At 39.7% G+C, this 26,004-nt stretch overlaps 1 protein-coding gene across 3 annotated transcripts in view; it reads left to right on the top strand.

The window, feature by feature from the left end:
- Nucleotides 1-26,004, top strand: part of NOL4 (nucleolar protein 4) — a 512,661-nt gene that overhangs the window by 416,160 nt on the left and 70,497 nt on the right. For 2 of the 3 annotated variants that reach the window (XM_085891239.1, XM_085891224.1), the window contains exons 7-8: nt 14,818-14,985; nt 18,602-18,793. In XM_085891239.1, the coding sequence (XP_085747365.1) occupies nt 14,818-14,985; nt 18,602-18,793 (360 nt within the window). The remainder of the gene's footprint in view (nt 1-14,817; nt 14,986-18,601; nt 18,794-26,004) is intronic. The other variant, XM_085891232.1, reaches the window with a different exon arrangement.

The raw sequence follows: 26,004 nt of genomic DNA, 5'->3' as shown, positions 1-26,004 counted from the left end.
TGATGACTTTGTGATGGGAAGGTGCTTGTGGACTCGGGATTTCGGGATAGGGGTTGAGGAATTAAATATGAAACGGAAAGAGGAGGATAGAGTTTGGTTGGGGGGAGGCAGAGAGGAGACAGAGAGCTGGGAAAGAGGATTTGAGCCTTTGAGTGGAGGTTGAGGACTTGTGGGGTGCGTGTGTGTGTGTGGGGGGGGGTTGAGGACTTGGGGTGGGTATTGAAGACAAAGTGTGGAGTGGTTTGATGACTTGAGACTTGTGATTGTGTGAGGGGTTGAGTAGGGGGGGGGAGTTGAGGATCTGGGGTTGGCAGGAAGGTTGAGGACCTGCAGTTGGAAGGAGGGTTGAGGACTTGGGGTTCGGATGGGGGGCTTGAGGACTTGAGGTTAGGAGGAGAGGTTGAGTACTTGTTTGTTTGTTTTTTGTTTTTGTTTTTTTGTGGGGGGTGGGGGGGTGTTAAAGACTTGAAGTCACATTTTACATCATGTTTAATTTGCATGAGTCCCTCTGCTAGTATTTGAATATAATTATGTGATTGTTCATATTTTTATTCCATTACATGGCTTTGGGTAGTCCTTTCTTTTATTGTGTTCATCCCAAGTTAATCTGAGGCCATTTAAGAATCCATCAAGAAGGAGAAGTATCGAATGGCGATGTATGTAGGGTATGGTGTGGCAGATTATTCCCTGACTTAAGGTCATTTCTGAACCAGGTGGGATTTAATATGCGACTTTCAAAATGAAATACGAATGCTAAATGAGGCCATTTTGCGCATCTGGTGTGTGTGTGTGTGTGTGTGTGTGTGTGTGTGTGTGTGTGTGTGTGTGTGTGTGTGTGTGTGTGTGTGTGTGTGTGTGTGTGTGTGTGTGTGTGTGTGTGTGTTTACAGTGACTCGCTTCTGCTCACCAGGCACATATAACCTATCGTTGTTTGCATCATAATTTATAATAATAATAATAGTCAATGTTTCAAATCATAATTTAAGCATAATAATCAGCATTTAGGTGAAAGAGTGGCAATTTCAGATTGTTAACCATAATTGTTCTGTTTCTGAATGAGAATCGTACTCACAGAAATATATATATATATATATATATATATATATATATATATATATATATATATATATATATATATATATATATATATATATATATATATACGAGAAATATCCGTGGATGAGAGAAGTCAGATTCATACCATTTCCTGTTGGACAATTCACTTGCGACGTTAGTGGTTATGACTCACATAGACACACGAATGGATGCTCTCCTTTCATCAATAGATGCAAAAATTTAGCGTAATTTCTCTTGTGGCCCCAGAACCAAACAAAGGATATATATGTATAACGGCCCTCACATCCCATACCGCTCCCATTAACACTTCCCAAACATGTTTAATAGTAAATATCATCATTTAAATCTTACTCTGTGTATCAACAAGACCCAGATATGACCTTCCCGTCAGTGTTTCGAAGCCGAAGGTTTGCGTAAAACACGCCCGTATATGAGCCTTTGGCCTTTCGCATGCCCACATCATTGGGTGTTTTTCCTGTACGAACTGCAAGATATCAACTTGTTGGATGAGTTGATCAGGAAGTTATCCAAATCTTTCGTTATGCAGAGACACACCACCTTTCTCGCAGGTACGTTTACAAGTATTTTTGGCTTCTTTAATGGCTCTATGAGCCGTTTCATGCTGCAATCCTTATATTGCACACTTGATGTATGTTGTACATCTGGCTGTCCCGATGGACCTCATTACAAGGAGTTTCTGCTCATGCACACTTCGCATTTTGGGACAGAGTACGTTATTTTGAAAGTCATGTATTGACAAGACAGTGGTGATGTGGTAATTCTCCTAAGAGTTGATATGATTCTAGATGTTTGGATTTTAAGTCCTTATTACCAGCTAAATTTGGACCCACAACATCTGGGGTGCCATCCAAATGCACTCACCAATAAAATACTACACTCTCAGTAGTGCAGGTGTAAAAACGTTGGAATGGCATGTGATCATGATGACGTTTATGAACCACAATTTAACTGCGAGTGATAATTAATACACTTGTACCCCAAACTTTTTTTGAAACTTTGTGATATGTTTTTGAAATCATCACATTTGATCTCAATTTTCTGAGCACTCACAGGAAACAGATTTTGCAAAATCGCCATTGCCATTATATGCAAGAACATGACCATTACTTCAAAAAACATCCACCGTTGGTATTGTGGTTGGAGAGGGTGTTCGTGGAGGGCCAAATGGCTGTTTGTGAGGACTGTAGGAGACATCTTTCTTCAATGGCATGATCCATGTTATGTTGCAGCAGCAGTCACCTGGAAAAGAAAGTGCGATTTCTATGTTTCATCAATTCTATCAAAACACGTAGTAAACTGGAAGGATCTCAAAGGAAATCGATGTAAGTCTTCCCAATTTTCGTGAAAAGTATGTCCAGCTACAGGTAAATGACTAGATGGATGTGCATTATATTTCCGTCATAATCTTGGTCCTTCATCATGTTGATGATGTTGCTGTACCATATCCTTTACAGAGCATTGGTGCTGCAAAAGTAATTTGTTGGCATTGGTTATATTGGGTGTTTTGCCGTTGCTTTACCAGCAGTCAGTCAGTGCAGGAATTTGTAATTTGTTCAGGGTACCGGCGATAGCTCACCGACTCTTCACGGACACCGTGGGATATTGAACGTCCACCAACTAATATGTCAGCAGACGGGACATCCAGTTTAATGTCTATCCGAGGGATGGCACACACGTTGATGAATCACTCTGCCTATGAAACACTGGAATGAAGGTATATAGCTGGGTCGGGATTCTAACCCAGGCTAGACAACTCAGAGGTGAGTTGCCGATGCATCCTAAAGCATCCACTTGTTTTTAGACATATCATTAAATTTATTTTAAAAATACAAGTTGGCACCGTGATTGATTCTGAAACATTTTGTTGTTCTGCGTGATTGAGTTTCAACACATATCTTCAACAAGGAAATGTGTTGTTCCTGTTTTGAACTTTTACAATAGTTTTTCAAATGCTGATAGAATAACTTGTGCATACTGTTTATATCACATTCAGCACAAGGACATCAAGGAGACATCGTTGAACTTTGACATGACTTACAAGTTCCTGAGTGGACAAATGACAAATCAACACAGTTATATGGAATATAAACCTTGGATCAGGACATTGTGAGCTGTGTGCTCAGATGGGAATCAACAATGCATACAATGACAGCAGGAAATGCATAAGGGCCTCATCTACATTTCATACACAAAATGATTCGATGTTTGAATCTCCCTCCAAATTTCCTCTTACAAGACCTTCCTGTCCCACTTTCTTCTCTTATTGTTCCGATTTGCTTTCCATTTTCCCACCTCCACTTGAGCTCGATTTCCCTTCCTTTCTCTCATTTATCACCTATATTCCTCTTTTTCAGTTTAGCCCCTACCCTTTGCCTTGCACATGTCATATGTAGATTGCTTTCCTTTCGTGAACCCCATCCTACCATCACAATTGCAGCGCAGTTATATATCATAACACTAGTTATTTTAAGATGCCGAGTTTTTATTTGATGCCAATTATATATTTAATGATAAAAGCTTTGCCATCCATCATAAATCTTACATATTTGTGTTAATGTTATAGTTGAATGACATCTTACTCTGTTTGGATCTGACCCCTATGGCTGTGTGAGAATTGACAGCCACCATGGATTTTGAACAAACTGAATACTTCAATTCAATCTCATGTTGCTGTTTGCTCTGGGAATTGCCATCCACTGTATGACCATCGGGCAGAACACATTTCAAAACACCAAGTTAGGTATAGGCATGTCGCGGATGTTTTGCGCATGTGCCTCTTGCCGCACACACTTTTCTTTTCCTAAACCTTGAAATATTTTCTTGGGATTTTGCATCTCAAAACTGTTATCTCATTTAATATAAGATGGGGATACTTGAGGTTCCATCCATCCATCCATTGGGACCATACTCAATGCGGAACATTGGTGCTGCCTAAGCAGTCTCCTTGGCTCTTGGGCACAATCCCAGGCGGGTCTCCACTCCGACACAGGATACCTGCAAGCTGGCACTCATTTTGCCGACCTCGGAAGGATGACAGGCAGAGTCAACTCCACCTGGTATTAATTTAACAACTGATCAGGATTTGAACTCAGGCTTCTCGGTTCCAAAGCCCACCACTCTAACCATTAAGCCAACACCAAGCATAATCTTGAGCTTGCCAAATATGTATTCGTTTAAATGAGTGAGGGAGTGATGTTAACATCCATGACACGTCACCAGTAAAGTCAATAATGGATGTTATTTAGAATTCAGCTCTGAAATAATTGTTTCAATTTGGAGATATTGAGAGGAAAGGCAGGATAGCCCACCATTGTCATAAAAGTATTTGAGTCACTGTGATTAAAACTACCAATTGGTGTGGTGCCAGTAAGAGATACCGCATTCTGGAAATGCTGCAAACAGAGAATTGTCAGCTATCACTTACAATGTGGAGATTCATTTAAACTTCTTTCCTGATGCCTAAACTATATGCCAAATTACTTGTGGACCACCTCAGAGATGTATAGAGGTTGCAATTTGTGATACTTCCACAGAAACTCAAATTAAATCAGTCTCCTGAGACAGCTAAATAAAGGGAAGACAGTGAGAGGAAAGGGGGTAATGTAGGCATAGAATGGACACAAAAATAAAATCAAGTAAGAAAAATTCATAAATATGTAAGATATATCCATTGATACAAGATGATGAAAAGCTGACATCTTTAAGGACTGTTGCTGGGAGATAACTTATCAAGAAGGACCTGGCTGCCATATCATGTAAAACACGTTATGTCTCAAGAGGATGGTTTGACCCTTTGTTTGAGATTCAGCTGCAATTTTAAAATTAGCATTACCAGGTTGGAATAACCTGATCAAAACCAAAACTGGTGCAACAACATCAAATATGAGAAGCTAAATGAGTTTACATCATCTGCAATTTGACTTTCCATTTTACTAATTAGCTTATCATTAAAAGGAAGTTGATCATTTTTTTTTTCTTTAATGTATTCATCTTGCCAAATTACATCCGTCCCCAATTCCCTGCCTCCACAAACCTTTGCATACCAAGGTTTGGAAAAGAGATGAAGTGATGCCTCAGAGCAAGCACTTATTTGTGGAATGAAAAACAAGAACTCTCATTGCTGGAAATACGTAATGTGGGAACAATAACTTTATGCCGGAGTTTATCAGGGTGTCAGCCTATCTTAGGATGTACCAAATCACCGGCCTAACCCTGACTTATCCAGCTTGTGACAACCATGATAGAAAGTAGAGGAAGAGAAGGCAAGGCTTCTGGTGGTGAATTTAATAACTGGTGAATTGAAATAAACAGTAAACGAACGAGCAATAAAATGAAAAGTCAGTATCTACACATTAAGCAGTTAATCAATTGAATACACCATTTAGGACACTAACTTGACTCTGGTTATAAAATATCTCAGCATAAAATAGTTGTTGGTTTACTGGTTAGGGTGGCTGACTTGGGATCTTAGGGTCCTGAATTCAAGCTTTGTTGGCTGCTGAATTAACACCAGGTGGGGTTGACTCAGCCGGCCATCCTTCCAAGGTCGGCGAAATGAGCACCAGTATACTGGTAATATGGGCACTGCATCAGCGGCATAGCCACGCCCTTAACCAATCATGCAACCAGCAACCAAAAAGGTAGCACACGATGGGAACAAAATGATAGTTGCCTGGCAGCCAAGCTGTCATCTGCAAGAAGAAGAAGAAGAAGAAGAAGAAGAAGAAGAAGAAGAAGAAGAAGAAGAAGAAGCATAACTTGTTAATTTGCCATATCTGCATTGGTTCTACTTAACTCACAGCTCTACTTCCTGTTCTTCCCTTTACCCTGACACAAAATCAGTGATTCCGATGAAACAATGCTCATACTCACCACGAAAGGTTACCATTCAACCACATTTATACTGTGCAAAGGTGCCTTGATAACAAACCAGTAAAATGAGTGTGGATATCTTAATGAATGTATTTTCATGAACTCAAATTAAATTATTTGTTTATGTTTACATATTGTTACATTTGTGGGGGGGGGGGGTAGATATCACCATCTAGCAGATAGGAATGTGTAGGGTAGCATGGTCAGTGTACGACTAGATACCCATCTTGATGTAAAAGTAGGGAAACGTCAGCTTAAGAATGATCTTGTCTGTATGTGTGCCACACAGAGGGTGGTGCGTACAAATAATTACTTGGGGATTATGGTTAAGGAAACTGTGTATAAAACCTCAATGTAAACCTCTACCGGGGGCACCGAGAGACTTGGCACAAAAGAGGTGGAGGCAGAGTTATCGGCTTCTCCAAAAGTGGCGGAGCATTGCCAAAGAGGAACGAAAGGGGGGAGCTAAAAAAGGAAGCTGAGGAGAGTTGGTCAGAGGAGAAGGTGGTGAAGTCTGAGAACGTGGCTGGGAGTTGTTGGTTTGTGTGAGACTGAGGAGAAAGTTTCAAGGAGGCCGTCCTGCCTGCCTGCTTCTGCCGGCCTCTGTCTGCCTGTGTCTATCTTCGCCCTGTGCCCCGTTTCGTCGACCTGCCCGTGGGCTTCGCCTCCTCATCATCCTGGTTATCTTCTGCCCATCTCATTGTCCTGCCAGCATATGCTCACCTCATCATCCTGATCCTCATCCCTCTTCATCACCTGCTCATCCCCGCTGCCCCAGAGCCGAGTCTCCTGGTTTTTGTTCCCTTCCTGTCTGTCACCGAGTCTGGTGAGGCAACTTAGTGTCTTTAGATTTCTCTTACCAATTTATTCATAATTATTTATTGTATTTAGTGTCCCCCTTTTCTTCCCCATCACAATCCACCACCATCTTCTCCATCATGTTCAATGATCCCCAGTTCTTTTTATTTTTGTGGTTCGGGAAATAACCCCGTAAGCTTTAAGGTTTCTCCTGTCTCTCCTCATGACCCTTGCACGCTTTGTCCACCACTAATTCGGAATGCCTCCTCAGTTGAGCCACTCGGGACATCACAGGACTTTAATCTCCTGCCGCGATGAGCTCGACGTTAGTTGAGCCGTCGACGCAACAATATCATTCAGATTAAAAAATTGGGAGGATTAACTTGGACCATCACACTCCCCATCTAAAAATGGAATCAGAGTATAATTTTTACCATCGAAGATACAGGATATAAAAGTAAACAATGAACAAGGAATGTTTTGGAGTCAGTCTGTCACTTCAGTTTTTAGGTGGGTGCCTTTTCTATTAACACAAGCTCTGAGATCGGTATCAAGTAGGTTGGGTGAGTACTGTCTCTGCAGACCATTATGTCCAGCTTTTGGACCTTTCTGTCATCACTTGGATGAGTCTTTATGACTCTTATAAGGCCCAGTTGTTTCTTGGATATTTTTTCTCCTGAAGGAGCATGACGTCTTGTGAAATATCGGCCTTGGCCTTATTCCATTCCAGGTGGGGTTGCAAACTCTGTAGGTATGACATTCTCCATCAAATGCCAGAACCAGGGGTGGATTGGGCCATCTGGACATCAGGAGAATTCCTGGTGGGTTGGTGGGTCTATGAGCGGGTGGGAGCTACGTGTAGGTTACAATGTTTTAAAACACAAGTACAACTCTCCACTTGAGTTGACTTCCTGTTGGCATGGTTTAAAAATATCCAAGGAGGTTTGACTTTTATTTTAATAGTGTAAGCCACTCCCTCTGGTAGCAAAATATGGTGCCAATACCACACTCCCTCTGGCAGCGGCTAGTGGTTAAACCACTTACACTCTACCACATATTCAGGTGAAAATCGCAAATCATCTTCCCCATCGTACGGATGGGAGGTGGATACATTCTGCCCATGACCTGACCATGGGTAGCTGGAGAAAGTTTGCAAAATTTGTTTCGAGATTGGCCAAGCCGTTTTCAATTCTATGAGGTTCAGACATACATGTACAATGTACAATGTACATACATACATATTGTTGCATCAGACAGTCTGTCAACACAGGCCTTGTGAGCCGGGGGTCTGATAAAGGCATCCGTAAATGCTGGAGCGATATTTTAAGTTAATTTATTAAATTGCTATGTACTGTATTAGGATTCTCCCAGGATCATTCAAATGAAAGCCAAACTTGGCAGTAAAGCCCGTTTAAGGCAAAGGGTGGGGACACATTCCTTGTAATTAAAAGGGGGTTTATTTCCAAAGTATTCAGGGAAAAGAGAGGACAGGACAATCAATAAACAATGGCACAGATCTGGTGGTTGACAGGATTTAAAAGAAGACACAATCTTATGTGCAATGAGAAGTAAATATTACCTGCTTATGGTGCCAAAATTACCGGACTCAAACAACGAAGGGGAACAGACAGAAAAGGTGAGGACTTGTGTGGGCATGAGCTCGTTGTAGTTGCAGGATGATGAGGTATGGAGCGAAGTGCGACTCGAGACATAAAAGCGAGGAGAAGGAGGAACGGAAATGAGGGAGCCGACCAAGCAGAGAGAGAGAGGGATGTCTCTTCCTCTGTCCCCAATGTTCAACTGCTTACTGGCACATGCATGTGAGGACGTGGTATTTATGCTCCACAGGGACCACCTTTCCAGCACGTGGCTGGTCCCTCTCATTGGCTGCCCATGGTGTGTGTGGTGCCTTCAATCGGGCCACCCTGCCCTGCGGGCTGGACCCTTGAAAAAGTATTCTGCCCTCAGCCTGGTCTCTATAGCCAACTTAACCATGATGGCTTACAGTCCTCTGTCCAAACAGCTTATGCTGTTTCCTTTTAAATGTGTGAAGTACTTTTGAGGTGCCTTTCTGTGTATATGTCCTACACCTGGCCTCACCTGAAAATAGAAGGCTTCATAATAATCTTACGCTATTCTACTCTAAAATGGACACTCATTACCTCCTCATTGCATGTTTTACAATATGAGTCACCTCAAACAAATATCGAATGCAAGAGTAAATCTTCCATATTCAAGCATACGGCCCATACTGAAGTATTAGCAGAAGCTAGCTGTAGATTCCCCCTTCCACGTAACAATATAAATATACATATGTACATACATACATACATACATACATACATACATGCATAGAATTACCAAACTTTAATGGGAAATTAATTCAGTATATGGGGAATGAATTAGGACAGCTAGTTATTTCCAAATATGCATGTTCAAGATTAGAGGTCTTGTAATTACCCCATAATTAGCGTTGCCAGAGTCCAGAAAAAGTTGATGGGTTCACTGGATCAGTAATGAAAAATATAGTGGGATGTCGAAGGGGTGAAAATTAGAGTTACTGGTTTTACTGATTGGTAACAGATAAACACCCATAATTGTAGTCAACTGCACAGATTTCACAGGAAAAGGGTTCCTTCCTTGAACTTGTGGAAACGTACTGGGGGAAAACGGCTTGGACATAACTCAATGCATCGTTAATGCCATAGATGAAGCAGCAAGTGTGCAACAAATATCCAGCAGTTTTTCAACTTGGATATATAACGAATCACCAAGTCAAATTAATGTCTGGTGTTATAACCATAGATTAAATCTTGTGATTAGAAATGCAAATTGATCACCCGTTGCTGCAAATTCACTATTTTTTTTTTCTGTTAAATGGGATTACTGTAATTTTATAGGGAATCTTCTGAAATAATTGATATATGGGATCAGTTGGTGAAAAAAGCAATCAACACCGACTCCAAATCATTGTGGAAACACATTGGTGGGCAAAAGATGCAGCACTGACTAAAGTAATTGGTTTATTCGAAAATCCGCAAAGTTCCATGTATGAGTACATTGATAGAATTCTCTTCCTCGGCATGATTGAAGAATTAGAAGAAAAACTCATCTGAATTGCAAGCAAAAGATAGATCTCACAAAGATGCACTTCTAAAATATGAAATAATAATGCGGCATTAATTTGTCTCTGAATCTGTAACCTTTATCCAAACAAGTACAGGTACATTCAAAGTACACTGCCCCCATGCCAAATAAATAAATAACAAATCCTCCAGCAAGCTACATCGCCGGGGCGCCTGGCGATGCCGCCTTGCAGCAAGCGGAGATGGAATTGGGAGGGAGCGGTGTGCAATAATTTATTGATTGATTAATTGATTAATTGCATAATTAAAATAAATAAATAATCGTAAAATAATTTATTTCTGAATCAATTGGCTAATAGCATACCGAAACCACCACCGTTTCATCCGAATCTGTAACTTTTTGAAAATTAAGTACTTAATCGAAAAATTCAATATAAAATTAATTAATCAATAAATCAAGAATACCCTTTATAGCCAAATCACTTGTTCACTGTCTTGTCCAAATATCAGCTTCATAGCTCAAAAGGTGCCTTAGATATTACCAGGATAAGAAATAAAATAAACAAGTAATTATTAAATTGATTATGATAAAGTAATGAATCAATTAATTGATTAATCAAAATTTTTTAACAATACAGTTTTTGCCAAAGCACATCTTCACTTTTGTCCCCAAATTTCAGCCTCCTAGCTCAAAAGATGTCTGACATATCGCCCGGACAAACAAACAAGAAAACAGACAGGGTAAAAACTGAGGACTCCCTTCCTTCGGTGCCCGGCGATGACGTCATGCATCGCCTGGATATGGAATTTGGAAGGAGCGATGTACAATATCTACAAACAATTGGGGTAGAACTGCTAAAAGCACATCAATTAGTGATGTGTACTCCTGATCAGATTTAAAAAAATACAGTGGTGAAAATTAGAGTTACTGGTTTTACTGAATAGATAATAGATGAACTTGAGATGCAAAGTCCACAGAAAGTATTGGCATCCAAGTGTTCTTTCCAGAGAAAATAAGCCTGGAGAGAAAAAGGATGCCTGGAGAAGTCTCATCTTAAAAACCAATTGTTGATGTTTTTAAAGACTTTCAAGTAGGTGCACAGAACAGCATATTAAACACAACTATTGGAAGTTTAAAAGCAAGATTTGAGAAAAATGGGGCATTGTATTATATGGGGTCCTGGACTGTTTGTCCTCTGACAACCCGGCTGATAGCTGTTCCTACATCATACTATGATGTCAGATTGTCAGGGAAAGGAATCAAGCCATAGATGTGTTTCTGGCTCACTGGCCATCATCTCTGTTGGAAAAAGCCTTGTTATATAAAAAGGTAAAGAGTCAAACATAACAAAGCTAGGTCCCCAAGACCAAAGCACAAAGCTTATCAAACTACTATATATGTACCTTGCTCGAAGATGATGACCATGGGTCTTGGCCTTTGGGTCAAGATGCATGTGTATTAGTTGACAAGCTTAGTTTGACCGTGTCATACTAATCCTTATCTTCGTCATAATGTCCTATTTTTTTCCCCGCCTATTCATATATAAAGGCATGTTTCACACACCTGATGGCCAGGTAGCCAGAAATACATCCATAGATTGATTCCTTTCCTATGTTGGTGAGCTGATTATCCTGCCAAAGAAGGCTTCCAGAATCATGTGGGCTGAGTGATGCTGCAATTAGCAGCGTGATGCTCATCGAAGAGCTAAATGACAGTGGTGATGTTCACACAATGATGGAGCAGAATTAGTTGGCACACAGGGGAGGACAGCGAAATTATGAAGGAATAAACACACAGGCAGCATAAGTAGGGACATACAGACAGGACAAGGGAAATGAGTGGGATGATGCAGAGAAATCTGACAAACAGGGTAAATGTTCAAAAGTGTGGGTCGATGGGACAGGAGAATATAAAAGATCGGGAATCAGAACAGACGATAACATGAGATGGTGAGGGCTCACCATTTTGAAGGAATGGAGAGAAGAACATGATTTGACAGCTTCTACACAATCTTCCATTAAAAATTAAGACGACAAATGTGATAATGGATAAGTGTGACGATGCAGTCATTAAAACTATTCTACAGGTCCTGTTGTGCTTTTTCAGGACTTTGGCAGCTCTATTAGATTCCAAATGTATATTAAGATGTTGCACTCGCGTTTCTTGCAGTTTTTGAATGAAATCTCAAAACTGAGTCTGTCTTATGAAAACCTCACGTTGACTGTGTTTCACAATTTTTATTCACATTCATGTGACATTGTTCATACTTAATTGCTTAAAAAAAAAAATGCTCATAATGTGAAACACCAGTAATTATTATACTCAGTCTTTGCAAAGGATCAATATGTCCAACAACAATGGGTTTAAGTCATTAATTAGAGTGGGGATAACTAAGTTCCTCACCCACCTATACTAACAGTTTTATTAAAGTTGATTGAATCATGATCAAATTTTAACGAATCAAGTCCCATGTGGATCCTGTTGAACGGCTCTACATATATCTACCACTCCACACAATGACACTTTTTAAAATCTCTGCACTGATTTTTTTTTTACGTTTTTAAAATCGCTTCTAAAATTCCATCTTTCTACAGTTGCTTTGTCTTAACTACTTGTAGTCCACCAGTTTCACCAGAGTGGACTATAGGTTTGCTTTCCATCTGTCTGTCCATCCATCTATCCGTCCGTCCATCCCACCTGTGGTTTTTCAGACTTTTTTCCCCCATACCCTTTAATATATTCAACTAAAACTTGGTACATTGCTTTATTATGATACTAGTAGTAATGCCCGGCGTTGCTCGGGCTCGCAATAAAGCCTGGCGTTGCCCGGGCTTTCTTGCAAATTTCCTGAATAGCTGTTAGCAGTTAGAGGTTAGCGGTTAGGGTTGCAGTTAGGGTTAGCGGATAGGGTTAGCGGTTAGGGTAGCGGTTAGGGTTAGGGTTAGCTGTTAGGGTTAGTGTAAGGGTAGCTGTTAGGGTTAGGGTTAGCTGTTAGGGTTACGGTTAGCTGTTAGGGTTAGTGTTAGGGTAGCAAACCCTAACCCTAACACTAACCCTAACCCAAACCCTAATAGCTTTGCGTAGCGGAGGTAAACAGCGCCCGGGTCAAAGTGGAAATTTGTGTCCCCCGTCAGCCTTAAACTTGAGTGGATTTGAATGGAAAATCCCATAAGGGATATCGATTTATCGATTTTTTCGAATATCGGAAGTGTTATGGAAAAAATTTATAGCCAATGACCGAAGTTGGACCAAAAGCCATAATCGTACCGAATTTGAATGGAATCCGTTGGAGTTTGTGAAAATGCATCAAAACGAATTTTGAGGGGCCTCTTAAGGAAGACAATAATATCATTAGTATATGTGCCAAATCTTGTTTCATTTCATGCAGTTACAAAAATCTGAATGTGGAACAAAGAAAGGGGCGTGCCGAAATATTAATATAGATGTTACAGAATAAGTTCGAGTTTCAGGGCGTTTCATCAATTTTTCACAGAGTTATGCCCTTTTTGGACTTAGAAAATATCACATTGGTCGGGGACATGTATTGCAAAGCAATTCTCGCTATTGTTATTCTTCCGATCCTTTCATTTTGTGAAGCACTTTGATATTTTGCTAAAAATAAAGAGCTATATGAGGAAAAAAAACAAACAAACGATTAATTGATTGATTGAGACGCTGGACACATTCTTGTGAAAGCTGAGCTCATTCTCCGATAAGGGTGTCCTGGAGGCCCTGCAGTGCCTGGCTGATACCGGATTGGTTGCTATTACCCTCGATACCATGTCCAATGGGGTTCCAGTCGGGAGATTAATCTGGCCATTCATTCTCTCCAATGCTTCATCTATAAGCTAAGCAGTGATGATCCTTGCTCGATGTGGGTGTGCATTGTCGTCAATCAAAATTAAGTTTGGCTTGACATTTGAATGGAAGATCTCACGTTCCTACTTAAGAGCAGTGATGGTGCCATTCTCAATGACTTCGAGGTGTATCCAACCATGCATGTTGATACCATGCCCATACCATGACAGATCCTCCTCCGTGTCTATAATGTTCTGTAAGGAGCAGCAGAAATAAATGTTTACAGTGCTGTCTGATAATCCTGCGTGCCTGTGAGTATGATAATGTTAATCTTGATCCATCAGTGTAAAGCATTTTGGTTCAGTCATTGATGATCAAGCTCATGTGATCCCTCGATAATATTAACAATTTCTTGTGTGTTGGGATGTCAAAGATGTACATATTAGTGCACTGACTGAATTTGAATCAGTATCTTGAAGCTCTCTGTAAACAATCTGCCTAGATTTGTAGCTTCTGTTGCATTCAGAAGAATATATCTGAAATGGTAAGTCTTCAAAAGGTTATTGATGTGACATCAATTGAGTATAGCAATATTCCCACAGGGACTGTTCCTTCACCCTCTTCGACCTCCTCCATGTCTCAGGAAAGGGCATGGCTTGTTTACTGATTCCACATATGGGAGAGCAAACTTTTAAACACATTGAACAACTGAAGTGATATGATTGTTGAGTTAACCCCCATTTTCAAGCATTCCGATGCCTCGATTCACGTTCTCTTTACTTGATGTCCAACTTGTCTCCAAGCTATCACATTTAATGCAGCGCTGTTTTCAACGATGCCCTCTTCCATGTATCAAACTTTGTGGGTCCACTACTCTGGTTTCAAAATTAAAATTCAGGATCGTACCTTTTATCCATCATCCTCTGTACAGAGTTCAACAAAACATGATTCCCTGCTCACATGTAAACTTATAAATGAATGCCAATATGTATCAGAAATAATTAATTTATTCAAATTACTAATGATATTAATGTGGGCTAAAATATTGATTTTGAATAAAAGCTTCGTGTTAAACTTAATTTCATTTTGATATCATAACAGTTCTCACTGTTTCTCTTTTATACCATACTCTTTGCTTCCCCTCCCACCACCTCCTATCCAAAGCAGTCTCCGTCTAACAACCTACCCTATGAGCTTCATGGTCGGGCTGAAGTGGTGCTGGAGGATGGGGGCTCAGCACGGGGAGAAGAAGAGGAAGAGGAGGAGCATGAGGAAGCAGAGAGAGGCAGCGAGATAGAAGGAGCTGACCCAGAAAGACTCAAAGCTTTCAATGCAAGTAGAAGTTTTTAATCAGCTGACAGAATAACTCCCATTGTGATAAGCCTCCATCCGAGCCAATTAAAAGGTGATGGAAAATTGAAATTCGACAAACTATTTAGAATCCAACTAAGCTGTGGTCACATTACAGTATCAGTAAGAAACCTGGAGCTTACTATCCATATCCAAAGCAGCATCAAGCCATCTGGTGCTGTCTGCAGACATGTGAACATAATATGTCTCCTTGGAGTCTTTTGCAAAAGTATCATTTGGACTCGAGCCATGCTGATTATAGATCCTGATAATTATTGAAGGTAAAATAGTAATTTGAGTGAAAAATCAGATATGTATTTATGTATGTATCTACAGGGAGCACCTGCTACACATCTACCCTCTTTAGACATCCATTAAACAGTTAACAGTGTTTCTGAATTGTAGCCAGGAAGGAACATATTACAGCAGTTAAAAGGCAACATTTGGCTTCGTTGCAATTGTGAAAGCTTCGTTGCCATTGGATGCTTTCTATATTGAACATATTCTTTCCAGTGGCCACCAGTCAACTAAAATGGCTACCAGTCGGCCATCTTGGATATGATTTCGAGAAAGAATGATGTACATATGTAAGCCGTCATTCATTAAATGTGTGCCACGTTTGAACAAGATCGGTAAATGCATGTCTGAGAAATGGTTGAGGATGTGTCCAATACCGGGTTGTTGTTTTTACAATTAAATGTCCACCGGTCTACCAGTCGGCCAACTTTGATCAGATCGCAAAACAAAGTGAGGTGCACATGTATGCCATATTTTGCCAAGTTTGAACAAAATTTGGCCATGCATGACTGAGAAATGGTTGGGACACATTTAAGTACCAAAATGGCCGCCAATCAGCCATCTTGGATTTTATTATGAAAAGAATGATGGGCATGTGTAAGCTATCATTCCTTCTCTGTATGCCAAGTTTGAACAACATCGTTAAATGCATGTCCGAGAAATGGTCGAGGACATGTAGAACATCTGTTTTTTAAAAACTAAAATGGCCACCAGTTGGCTATCTTTGATCGTGTTGTGAAACAAAATGTATGCATCTCATCATTTTTTGTCTTTTTGCCAAGTAGAAATGAAATCGGATCATACATGCCCGAGATATGGCTGCAGACGCACACACGCATGCACACATGCATACATGCACAGACACGAAAATCGAGACCAAATCCATCAGCTGCCGTGTTGGACTAAGTCTAACGGGGGCTAATAACACATGACAGCACCTTTGAGTTGTCTATAGCCGGGGTTAGAATATCAAACCAGCTCTAAAATGTCACACCGCTGCTCCCTATGCAGGGCGATGCATGAGTATGTGCACTGTTCATCAGAAGTATGTTCAGCTAGAAGACACATCTGCCAGTTTTGGTTATTGGTGGGCACTAAATATCCTATAGTGTCTATTCCCAAAAAGTAGGCGAGTCATTACCAGCACTCTGATTAAATTCCATGTTCCTTCCTCGTTCATTCAAATGTTAGGCTCGCCAGATGGTTCATGAAATACTTTGTGGGAATCTTTTAACAGCCAACTCCACAAGAAAGTGGGAATAATTGTGGCTATCAAAGATGTAGTGGTGATCATAAGAGAAACCAACACAATAAATTGTTTCAACCAGGAGTCACAGAATCATGAGAGATGTGCTCATAGAGGGATAAAAAATAATGGCAGAGGTTGATGTGACATCAGGAATAAGGCTTAAAACTCATAGTAGGATGGTGGTGAACATGCTATCATATTCATAAATATATATATATATATATATATATATATATATATATATATATATATATATATATATATATATATATATATATATATATATATATATATATATATATATATATATATATATATATACAGTGGGGAGAACAAGTATTTGATACACTGCCGATTTTCAACACTTCAACTGTGAAAGACGGAATCTAAAACCAAAATCCTGAAAATCACATTGTATGATTTTTAAATAATTAATTTGCATTTTATTGCATGAAATAAGTATTTGATCACCTACCAACTAGTAAGAATTCCAGCTCTCACAGACCTGTTAGTTTTGTCTAAGAATCCCTCCCATTCTCCACTCATTACCTGTGTTAACTGCACCTGTTTGAACTCGTTATCTGCATAAAAGACAGCTGTCCACACTCAATCAATCAGACTCCAACCTCTCCACAATGGGCAAGACCAGAGAGCTGTCTAAGGACATCAGGGACAAAATTGTAGACTTGCACAAGGCTGGGATGGGCTACAGGACAATCGGCAAGCAGCTTGGCAAGAAGGCAACAACTGTTGGCGCAATTATTAGAAAATGGAAGAAGTTCAAGATAACAGTCAATCTCCCTCAGTCTGGGGCTCCATGCAAGATCTCACCTCGTGGAACCTCAATGATCATGAGAAAGGTGAGGGATCAGCCCAGAACTACACGGCAGGACCTGGTCAATGACCTGAAGAAAGCTGGGACCACAGTATCAAAGAAAACCATAAGTAACACACTACGCCGTCATGGATTAAAATCCTGCAGCGCACGCAGGGTCCCTCTGCTCAAGCCAGCGCATGTCCAGGCCCGTCTGAAGTTTGCCAATGACCATCTGGATGATCCAGAGGAGGAAAGGTCATGTGGTCTGATGAGACAAAAAATAGAGCCTTTTGGTTTAAACTCCACTCGCCGTGTTTGGAGGAAGAAGAAGGATGAGTACAACCCCAAGAACACCATCCCAACCATGAAGCATGGAGGTGGAAACGTCATTCTTTGGGGATGCTTTTCTGCAAAGGGGACAGGATGACTGCACTGTATTGAGGGGAGGATGGATGGGGCCATGTATCACGAGATCTTGGCCAACAACCTCCTTCCCTCAACAAGAGCATTGAAGATGGGGCGTGGCTGGGTCTTCCAGCATGACAATGATCCGAAACACACAGCCAGGGCAACTAAGGAGTGGCTCCGTAAGAAGCATCTCAAGGTCCTGGAGTGGCCTTGCCAGTCTCCAGACCTGAACCCAATAGAAAATCTTTGGAGGGAGCTGAAAGTCTGTGTTGCCCAGCGACAGCCCCGAAACCTGAAGGATCTGGAGAAGATCTGTATGGAGGAGTGGGCCAAAATCCCTGCTGCAGTCTGTGAAAACCTGGTTAAGAACTACAGGAAACGTCTGATCTCTGTAATTGCAAACAAAGGTTTCTGCACCAAATATTAAGTTCTGTTTTTCTGATGTATCAAATACTTATTTCATGCAATAAAATGCAAATTAATTATTTAATAATCATACAATGTGATTTTCAGGATTTTTGTTTTAGATTCCGTCTTTCACAGTTGAAGTGTACCAATGATAAAAAATTACAGACCTCTCGGTGCTTTGTAAGTGGGAAAACCTGCAAAATCGGCAGTGTATCAAATACTTGTTCTCCCCACTGTATATATATATATATATATATATATATATATATATATATATATATATATATATATATATATATATATATATATATATATATATATATATATATATATATATATCTATATACACATACACTGTATACTCATATATGCTGTTCTCTTTATAGTACGTGCTTTATTTTCATTTTTGCCATCCCCAGATGTTCGTACGACTCTTTGTCGATGAAAATCTGGACCGCAGTGTACCAATCTCAAAGCAACCCAAAGAGAAGGTGCAGGCTATCCTGGCTTCGTGTGCCCGCCAATTTCCTGAGTTTCAGGAGCGAGCACGCAAACGCATCCGCACGTATCTCAAGTCATGTCGTCGATTACGTCGCAGTGGTCTTGAACTGGTCAGTTGCATTCGCTGAATTCATATCAATGGTGCCATTATGAGAACATTCACCTCGTTTTCAATTTCTTAATATTTCTCATTCAGTGATTAAGATTTTCGATGAACTTTGACCTCTATGCACAAAACCTAACTAGACCCCCCCCCCCCCAGCTATGCATGTGTCTATGCTGCTACATAGAGCAGACCAAAAATAACAAGCAAGTTGACTTACATTTTTTAATTCTTTTTTTGTTTTGTTTGTCATTTCCTTTTGTTACTTAAGGATGCATTCACTATATGTATAAATATTTAGTTCGCTCGCAACAACAAAAAGTAACAAGCCATGAGCCAGACCCTGTAATTTTTGGCCACCCGTACTATCTGCGGAGAATAATGCTCATTGTAATTTTTGGCATGGTATACATCTCTACAGTCAGAAACTATGTGATAGCATTGCATTGGTGGTAACCTTTTGTGTGTTATTAGCTGTTTAGTAACCCCATCCCAAAATAAACTTTTCTGAAACCAGCATGACAGAATAAGACATTCTATTTAAAACTAATGGTTCTCTCTTATTATAGGCTATATCTTCTTGAAAATTGTTCGGCACGTAGCTCATGTTATTTGCTTATCAAAACAGTTGTTTAAACTCGCTGAGCATTTAGTGTTTGCAATTACAAGCACTGAGAGTCCAGTGCTGATACATTGCAGAACATATCCATCTTTGAGTCAGACGATGGGGAAGGTTTCGATGAGGATATTGAAGAACTGGATAATGATTATGATTTTTAAGTTCATCTTGAACATCTTATATCACTTACAATCCGTGCATATGATCAGAGATGTCTTTGAAACTATAAAGGACCCATCTTTGGTTCAGAAGACAATATGTTTATCAGCAACACATTGGGTCGAGGTAATGGCCTTGTTAGTGTGAAACACCACATTTGTGTTTCAATTATGTAATTTTATGCCCTACAACAGAAGATTGTGTTTCATTTTCACCTTTGACTCATTCATCAGATTGCACATGATTAACCATCTTGCTACTGTCATTGATATATATTGTGTAATATGGGTGTTTGATGCCTTCATATGTGCATTATTGAGTATCTAAATCCCTGAAATTCTGTATTTTTTGAGAAATTACAGGAAAAAAACATTAATCTTGTTCATAAACATGCTATCATTTACCTTTGTTTGATTCTTGGAAAGTATCCTTCAATAACAACAGGGAAAATATCATGACATTGACCAAACTGTATAAATCCATCAAAATTAGGTATTTTTTTCATTTGGGGGGGGGGGTGGGGTAACATTGTCTGCTATACTGATCTTAATATACAACATACAAAAAAGAAATCTAGATTTTTGGATTTCTTAATAAATTTGTTAAACACCCATGTAATTATATTGTTCCAGAACTTTTATTTACTTTCCACAGTAAATGATAGACAAATACTTTTCTAAAGGCGGTATGATTTATCACACAGGAAATAGACACTGACATTTGTGTCACCAATGACATACCTTTCAGCCAAGGCATGTTAAGCACTTTTTTTTGAGAAGCAAATGATCCCAGCAAAAGGTGAGACAAATTTAAATGTTAATGTTTGACTGATAAAAAAAAATGTTGTTAAGTTGAAGTGGGATGTCTTACCTTGTACTGGCCATTTTTCACAAAAGCTTATTTAAGGGTTGGCATACAAACAGGGTGATAACACAATAAGCTAGTTGACTTACATTTACATATATATATATTAGAAGGGATACCCATGCTCCACACAGGAATCATGTGGATGACGGCGGGTCTGAAGAAGTATATGTCACAGTTAATTGTAAAATTGTAGAAGCTGCCACCATTATTATTTTTTTTCATCACCACTATAATATAATATTTTCCCTGCCATGTTATATATAATATAAGACTCGAGTTCAAAAATGTTAAGATTTATTGCCGCATCAGATAAAAAAAACCATAATGCCTCAACAATGTGAGGCTGGTTTCATGTCATCATTTGCGACTTAATTAATTCTCATTCTCTAGCAAATTCCATTGGTCCCATGTCAATCGGCTGAACTTGAAAAATTAGCGTTACGCAATCAGGTGATGACGTCATAATTCGGAAACCGGGAAGTCGGAAGTCATTGTCTTCAATTGACTGTAGCATTATTTTTTCATTCTATTGCAAATGGCGTTGGTCCCATGTCAATTGGCTGAACTTGAAAAATTAACGTTATGCAATCAGGTGATGACGTCATAATTCGGAAACCGCAAGTCAGAAGTACAATTCCTTTACATCGGGACACTCCCGGGTACATGTTCTGTCAGCATGTGAAGTTTGGTGAGGATCAGTCCAGTACTTTTCGCGTGCATGTGTGTATATATGTATATATATATATATATATATATATATATATATATATGTATATGTATATATGTATGTATATGTATATATGTATATATGTATATATGTATATATATATATATATATATGTATATATATATATATATGTATATATATGTATATATATATATATATATATATATATATATATGTATATATATATGTATATATATATATATATATGTATATATATATATATATATATATATATATATATATATATATATATATATATATATATATATATATATATATATATATACACATGTACATAGGGGACCCAAAAGACCACCGATGCAATGCTATCACATATTGTCTAACTCTCGTGTTGTATACCTTGCCAAAAATCACTTTGAGAATTATACCCCCCAGATGGTACCGACCAACCCTCCTGGCTCATGGACTATAATGTTTCATTAATTAGAAAATTTCTGCTAATTGACTTAGAACATGGAAACTCCTTGCTTTCATTTCATTAACTCATCAAAACCCTTGCTCTTTTCTCCCTTTTCCTTACCTCTTTATCATTGCACTGCATGCCAGAAAGTGTGGCATTTTGTTTCTACGTGGTACTCAGGACGGCTCGTTAACATATGTTCTTTCCCAACAATTCTCAAATATTCTGCCATCCCACGGTCTCGTGTCACATCCAAGCATCCTTCTTTAATATTCACTCTCAAGCTCTTTGGAAAGTTCTGCAGAAGAACCACAAAAGGCTGTCAGCTTAACTTTTTCAGCTCTGACCCTTCTCCACCAGAACATCCATCTCATTTGGCAATTCGCATGCTCGCGGAATTGGTCTATAGTGTTGCCACGTCCATGACTTGTGATGAAAATACAACTTCCGATCCCTGCAGTGTAATTATTTCATATTCTCGATCCCTTGCTGTGCAACTGTTATTTCCGCCACAATTTTTCTCTGCCTTTACACGACTGATGATGTCAGTGCAATTAATGTGAGCAAAAACGAGAAAGTATGCACTCACCTTGAAACATTGCATCCTTTGACTTTGTATAATAAAACACAGCAGCAATGTACTTTTTGCACTGAAATGGCACACTGTTCTGTGGATAATTAAGTAATTTTATAGAGAGGTTTGGAGTTCACATCTCAAGGATGAGCATCACATGGGGAAAGAAAAGGTAGATTTGTAAAACTGAGAATTTCTTCACATGATCACGATCAAACCTTTTCACGTTACATTCTTGCATATCTCGTAATACAATCAAGCAGCAAATCCAACAAAATCGACATCATTTCTATAGGGCCATCTTGGTTACAACATACACAATAATGGTGGAATTTTAACACACACACACACACACACACACACACACACACACACACACACACACACACACACACACACACACACACACACACACACACACACGATCTGAAGAATCTGAAGAAATCAAACTACCTCATAAATACCAGCCAATAACCTGTCTACCAACAACATACAAACTTTTAACAGGAATCCTCACATAAACGATGCAGCACCACCGAACACAACAAGGAGGCCAAGATGCACAACAGGAGGGATTCAAGAGAGGTTGGTGGAGAACAGTCGACCATTTGCTACTAAACAAGGCCACACTCGAAAACTGCAATACAAGAAAAACCAAATTGTCCACAGCCTGGATAGACTATAAAAAAGCTTTTGATAGTGTCCCAGTGTCCCACATTCACGGATGATAAAGTGCGTGCAAATGTGCAAGATAAATCCCCAAATAATCAATCTGATTGAGAAAGTCATTGACGTGTGGAATACCCAAAATACCCCAAGGACCAAAAATACCCAAAAATACTCTGAGGACCCAAAAGTCCCCAAAGACCCAAAAGACTCGAAGACCCAAAAGACTCTGAGGACCCAAAAGACCCCAAGGACCTAAAAGACCCAAAAGTCCCCAAGGACACAAAACACCCAGATGACCCAAAAGTCCCTGAGGACCCAAAATACCACAAAGACCCAAAAGTCCCTGAGGACTCAAAAGACCCAGAGGACATGAAAGATCCAAAAGTCCCTGAAGACCCCAAAACCCAGATGACCCAAAAGACCCCAAGGACCCAAAAGACCCAGAGGACCCAAAAGACCCCAAAGACCCCGTAGACTCTCTAAGCCTAGTATAAATGGATGAGGTGTGTGTGTGTGTGCGTGTGTGTGTGTGTGTGTGTGTGTGTGTGTGTGTGTGTGTGTGTGTGTGTGTGTGTGTGTGTGTGTGTGTGTGTGTGTGTAATGTTTTTTGTGGAGTTCTGCGAGAGCATTCTGATGTGGAATGTGATGCAGCAAAATAAAATGATTGCCATAACCTCCTGAGTTGACGAGACTAATTAACTACAAAAAGCCATTAGAATTGCAATGTTTTAAGGTATACAAAACAGCTTAATACGTCCTACAACCTCATGGCATTCTGATTTCAAAATATATAACAAAAACAATAATAACATTGTCACAAAGGATGTATTAATTAATAATAATAATATTTACAACAACAATAAGAATAGTATCATCTGTCAAGAATAATTATGAACATATAATTCCCGTGCTGGCGCAAAGCACATCTGGGTTTGGTAAAAGGCAAGCTAATGCTCAACAGTACAGCAGGCGGGTACGCAACAAGGCTGTGAAGACCAATGAAAATTTGGTTCATCGGACCAACGTGCCCACCAGTTATACAAATACCTTGGAGTCGAATAGGGCCACCAAATGTGTCATAAAAATGCACCAAACAATTTCCAAAGAATACCTGCATAAGATGAAGCTGATCCTGAAAACATACTGCACCTCTCCCCACAGAACAAAATCAAACCATAAACTAACTAGCAGTACTAGTGTTCCAATACAGCTGAGCAATCTAAAACTGGTCACAAGTGGAAATCAGAAAACTAGATAGCAGAACAAGGAAACTCCTCACTATCCACAAAATGTTCTATAAAAAATCAATGCATCCCAAAAAATATACCTGCCAAGGAAATAAGAGGTGGCAGTCCAATGGAACTTAATCAAATGCACAGAGCGATGACTATAGGATTAGCAGAATACATGATAAGTTCAACAGTCTACGGAATCCAATTTGACCACGAGCATGAACACAACAAGCAGAAAAGGCCTCTCTCACTCACCTTTCAAAAAAACTTCCAAAAAACAGGTGCGAATAGAAGATGTCATGCACCAAACAGAAGCAGCAACAAATAGTCCCAACAATTGAAAAAAAGACAAAAGAAAAATACACGACAAAATGCCAACAGATATATAGTGACAACTGGGAGAAAGACAAAAGAGCAGGGAAATATTTTTTAAAAAGAGTTTGACGGATTGGGGATTGACAAAGAAGGATCACTGGAATGGCGAAGAAGAGGTCAGCTCAATTGGGACAGAGAACAAATCATTATCTATCTATAATTCCAGCAATCTGTGTGTCTGTGACCGCTGTTTCTCGACAATCACTGGTCCGATCTAATTGAAACTTGCCAGGTACTTGTCTTGTCATTTGTTTGGTAAATAAATGGCCATAACTTGGGAAACACTTATCCGATTAATATCAAACCTTGAAAACTCAGGTCCCCAGAAATATACCTGGCAAGTTTCAATTAGATCGGATCAGTGGTTGTCGAGAAACAGCGGTCACACACACACACACACACACACACACACACACACACACACACACACACACACACACACACACACACACACACACACACACACACACACACACACAAACACACACACACACACACACACACACACACACACACACACACACACACACACACACACACACACACTGCTGTAATTATAGATAGATAACCATCGACACACACCATATAAAGTAATATTCTAATTGGTCTACATGCTTTCATACTACATTGCACTTATTTAATTAACCCTGGGCTCAACAAAAGATACACAGGTCTAGGCAGACAGCAGTTGCATCACTGATCTGGAATTGAAATGTTGGTCTAATCAATGGAACAAGTCCCTCAGTGCTGGAAAATCCCTCAATATCATCCAATTGCTCTTGAAGGATAGACAAACACACTCACCTGTCTATTTTCATTTTCAGCCACTGGAATAGGTTCAGTCTCTTAAACCTCTAGGGCCTAGGCCTGTCCATCGGTCATTGCTTCTCTTAGGCCAATGACAGAGCAAAGCTGGCCTCCAAAGCCTGTTGCATCCTGCGAATCCTCCGTCATTCCAAAATTTTCCTTCGAAAATCAGATGCTCTCCCATCTAAGGTACCTTTGTGCAGAGCTCAGTTGATTGCTGCTGTCCTCTATGGGCTGGCAACCCAGCAGCACATCTGTCTCTCCTTGTTCTATGGAATCTAATGATCTTATTATTACCTACATCACCAAAGGTTTTCACCCCTGTCTGTCTATCTGTTTGTATTTTAGCTTATCTGGAATTTAAATTCCAGATAAGATATTATCATCGCACACCATCTATCTGTTCCTCTGTACGTCTACTTTTCGACTTCTCTGGCCAAACCGGTGGACCGAACCAGGTGAAATTTGGCAGCAAAGTTCCTCTCCTGACTGGCAACAGGAATTACAAAGCTGGTTGCAGTCACATGACATTAATTAGGTCAAAATGGCCGACTTAGTAAATTTCTTCAAAAATCTTCTTCTCCAAACTCCAGTCAGAATGCTACCAAATTTGGGTTACAACATTAGGCCATGGTATGGATGACAAATTGTGGAGGTCATGCCTCTAAAGTTGTGGAGGTAGTCTCAACTGAGAAGCCTATTGATTCTGAGGTCAAAGGTCAAAGGTCATCTTGAGGTCAAATTTCCAAAATCGCAATTTTTCATCCA

This window comes from Eptatretus burgeri, chromosome 1, assembly GCF_056783735.1.
Source record: "Eptatretus burgeri isolate ZD-2024b chromosome 1, Ebu_testis_v1, whole genome shotgun sequence".
Classification (NCBI taxonomy): domain Eukaryota; kingdom Metazoa; phylum Chordata; class Myxini; order Myxiniformes; family Myxinidae; genus Eptatretus; species Eptatretus burgeri.
Note: the sequence above shows the minus strand (reverse complement) of the source record. Positions and strands in the feature narration are given on the sequence as shown.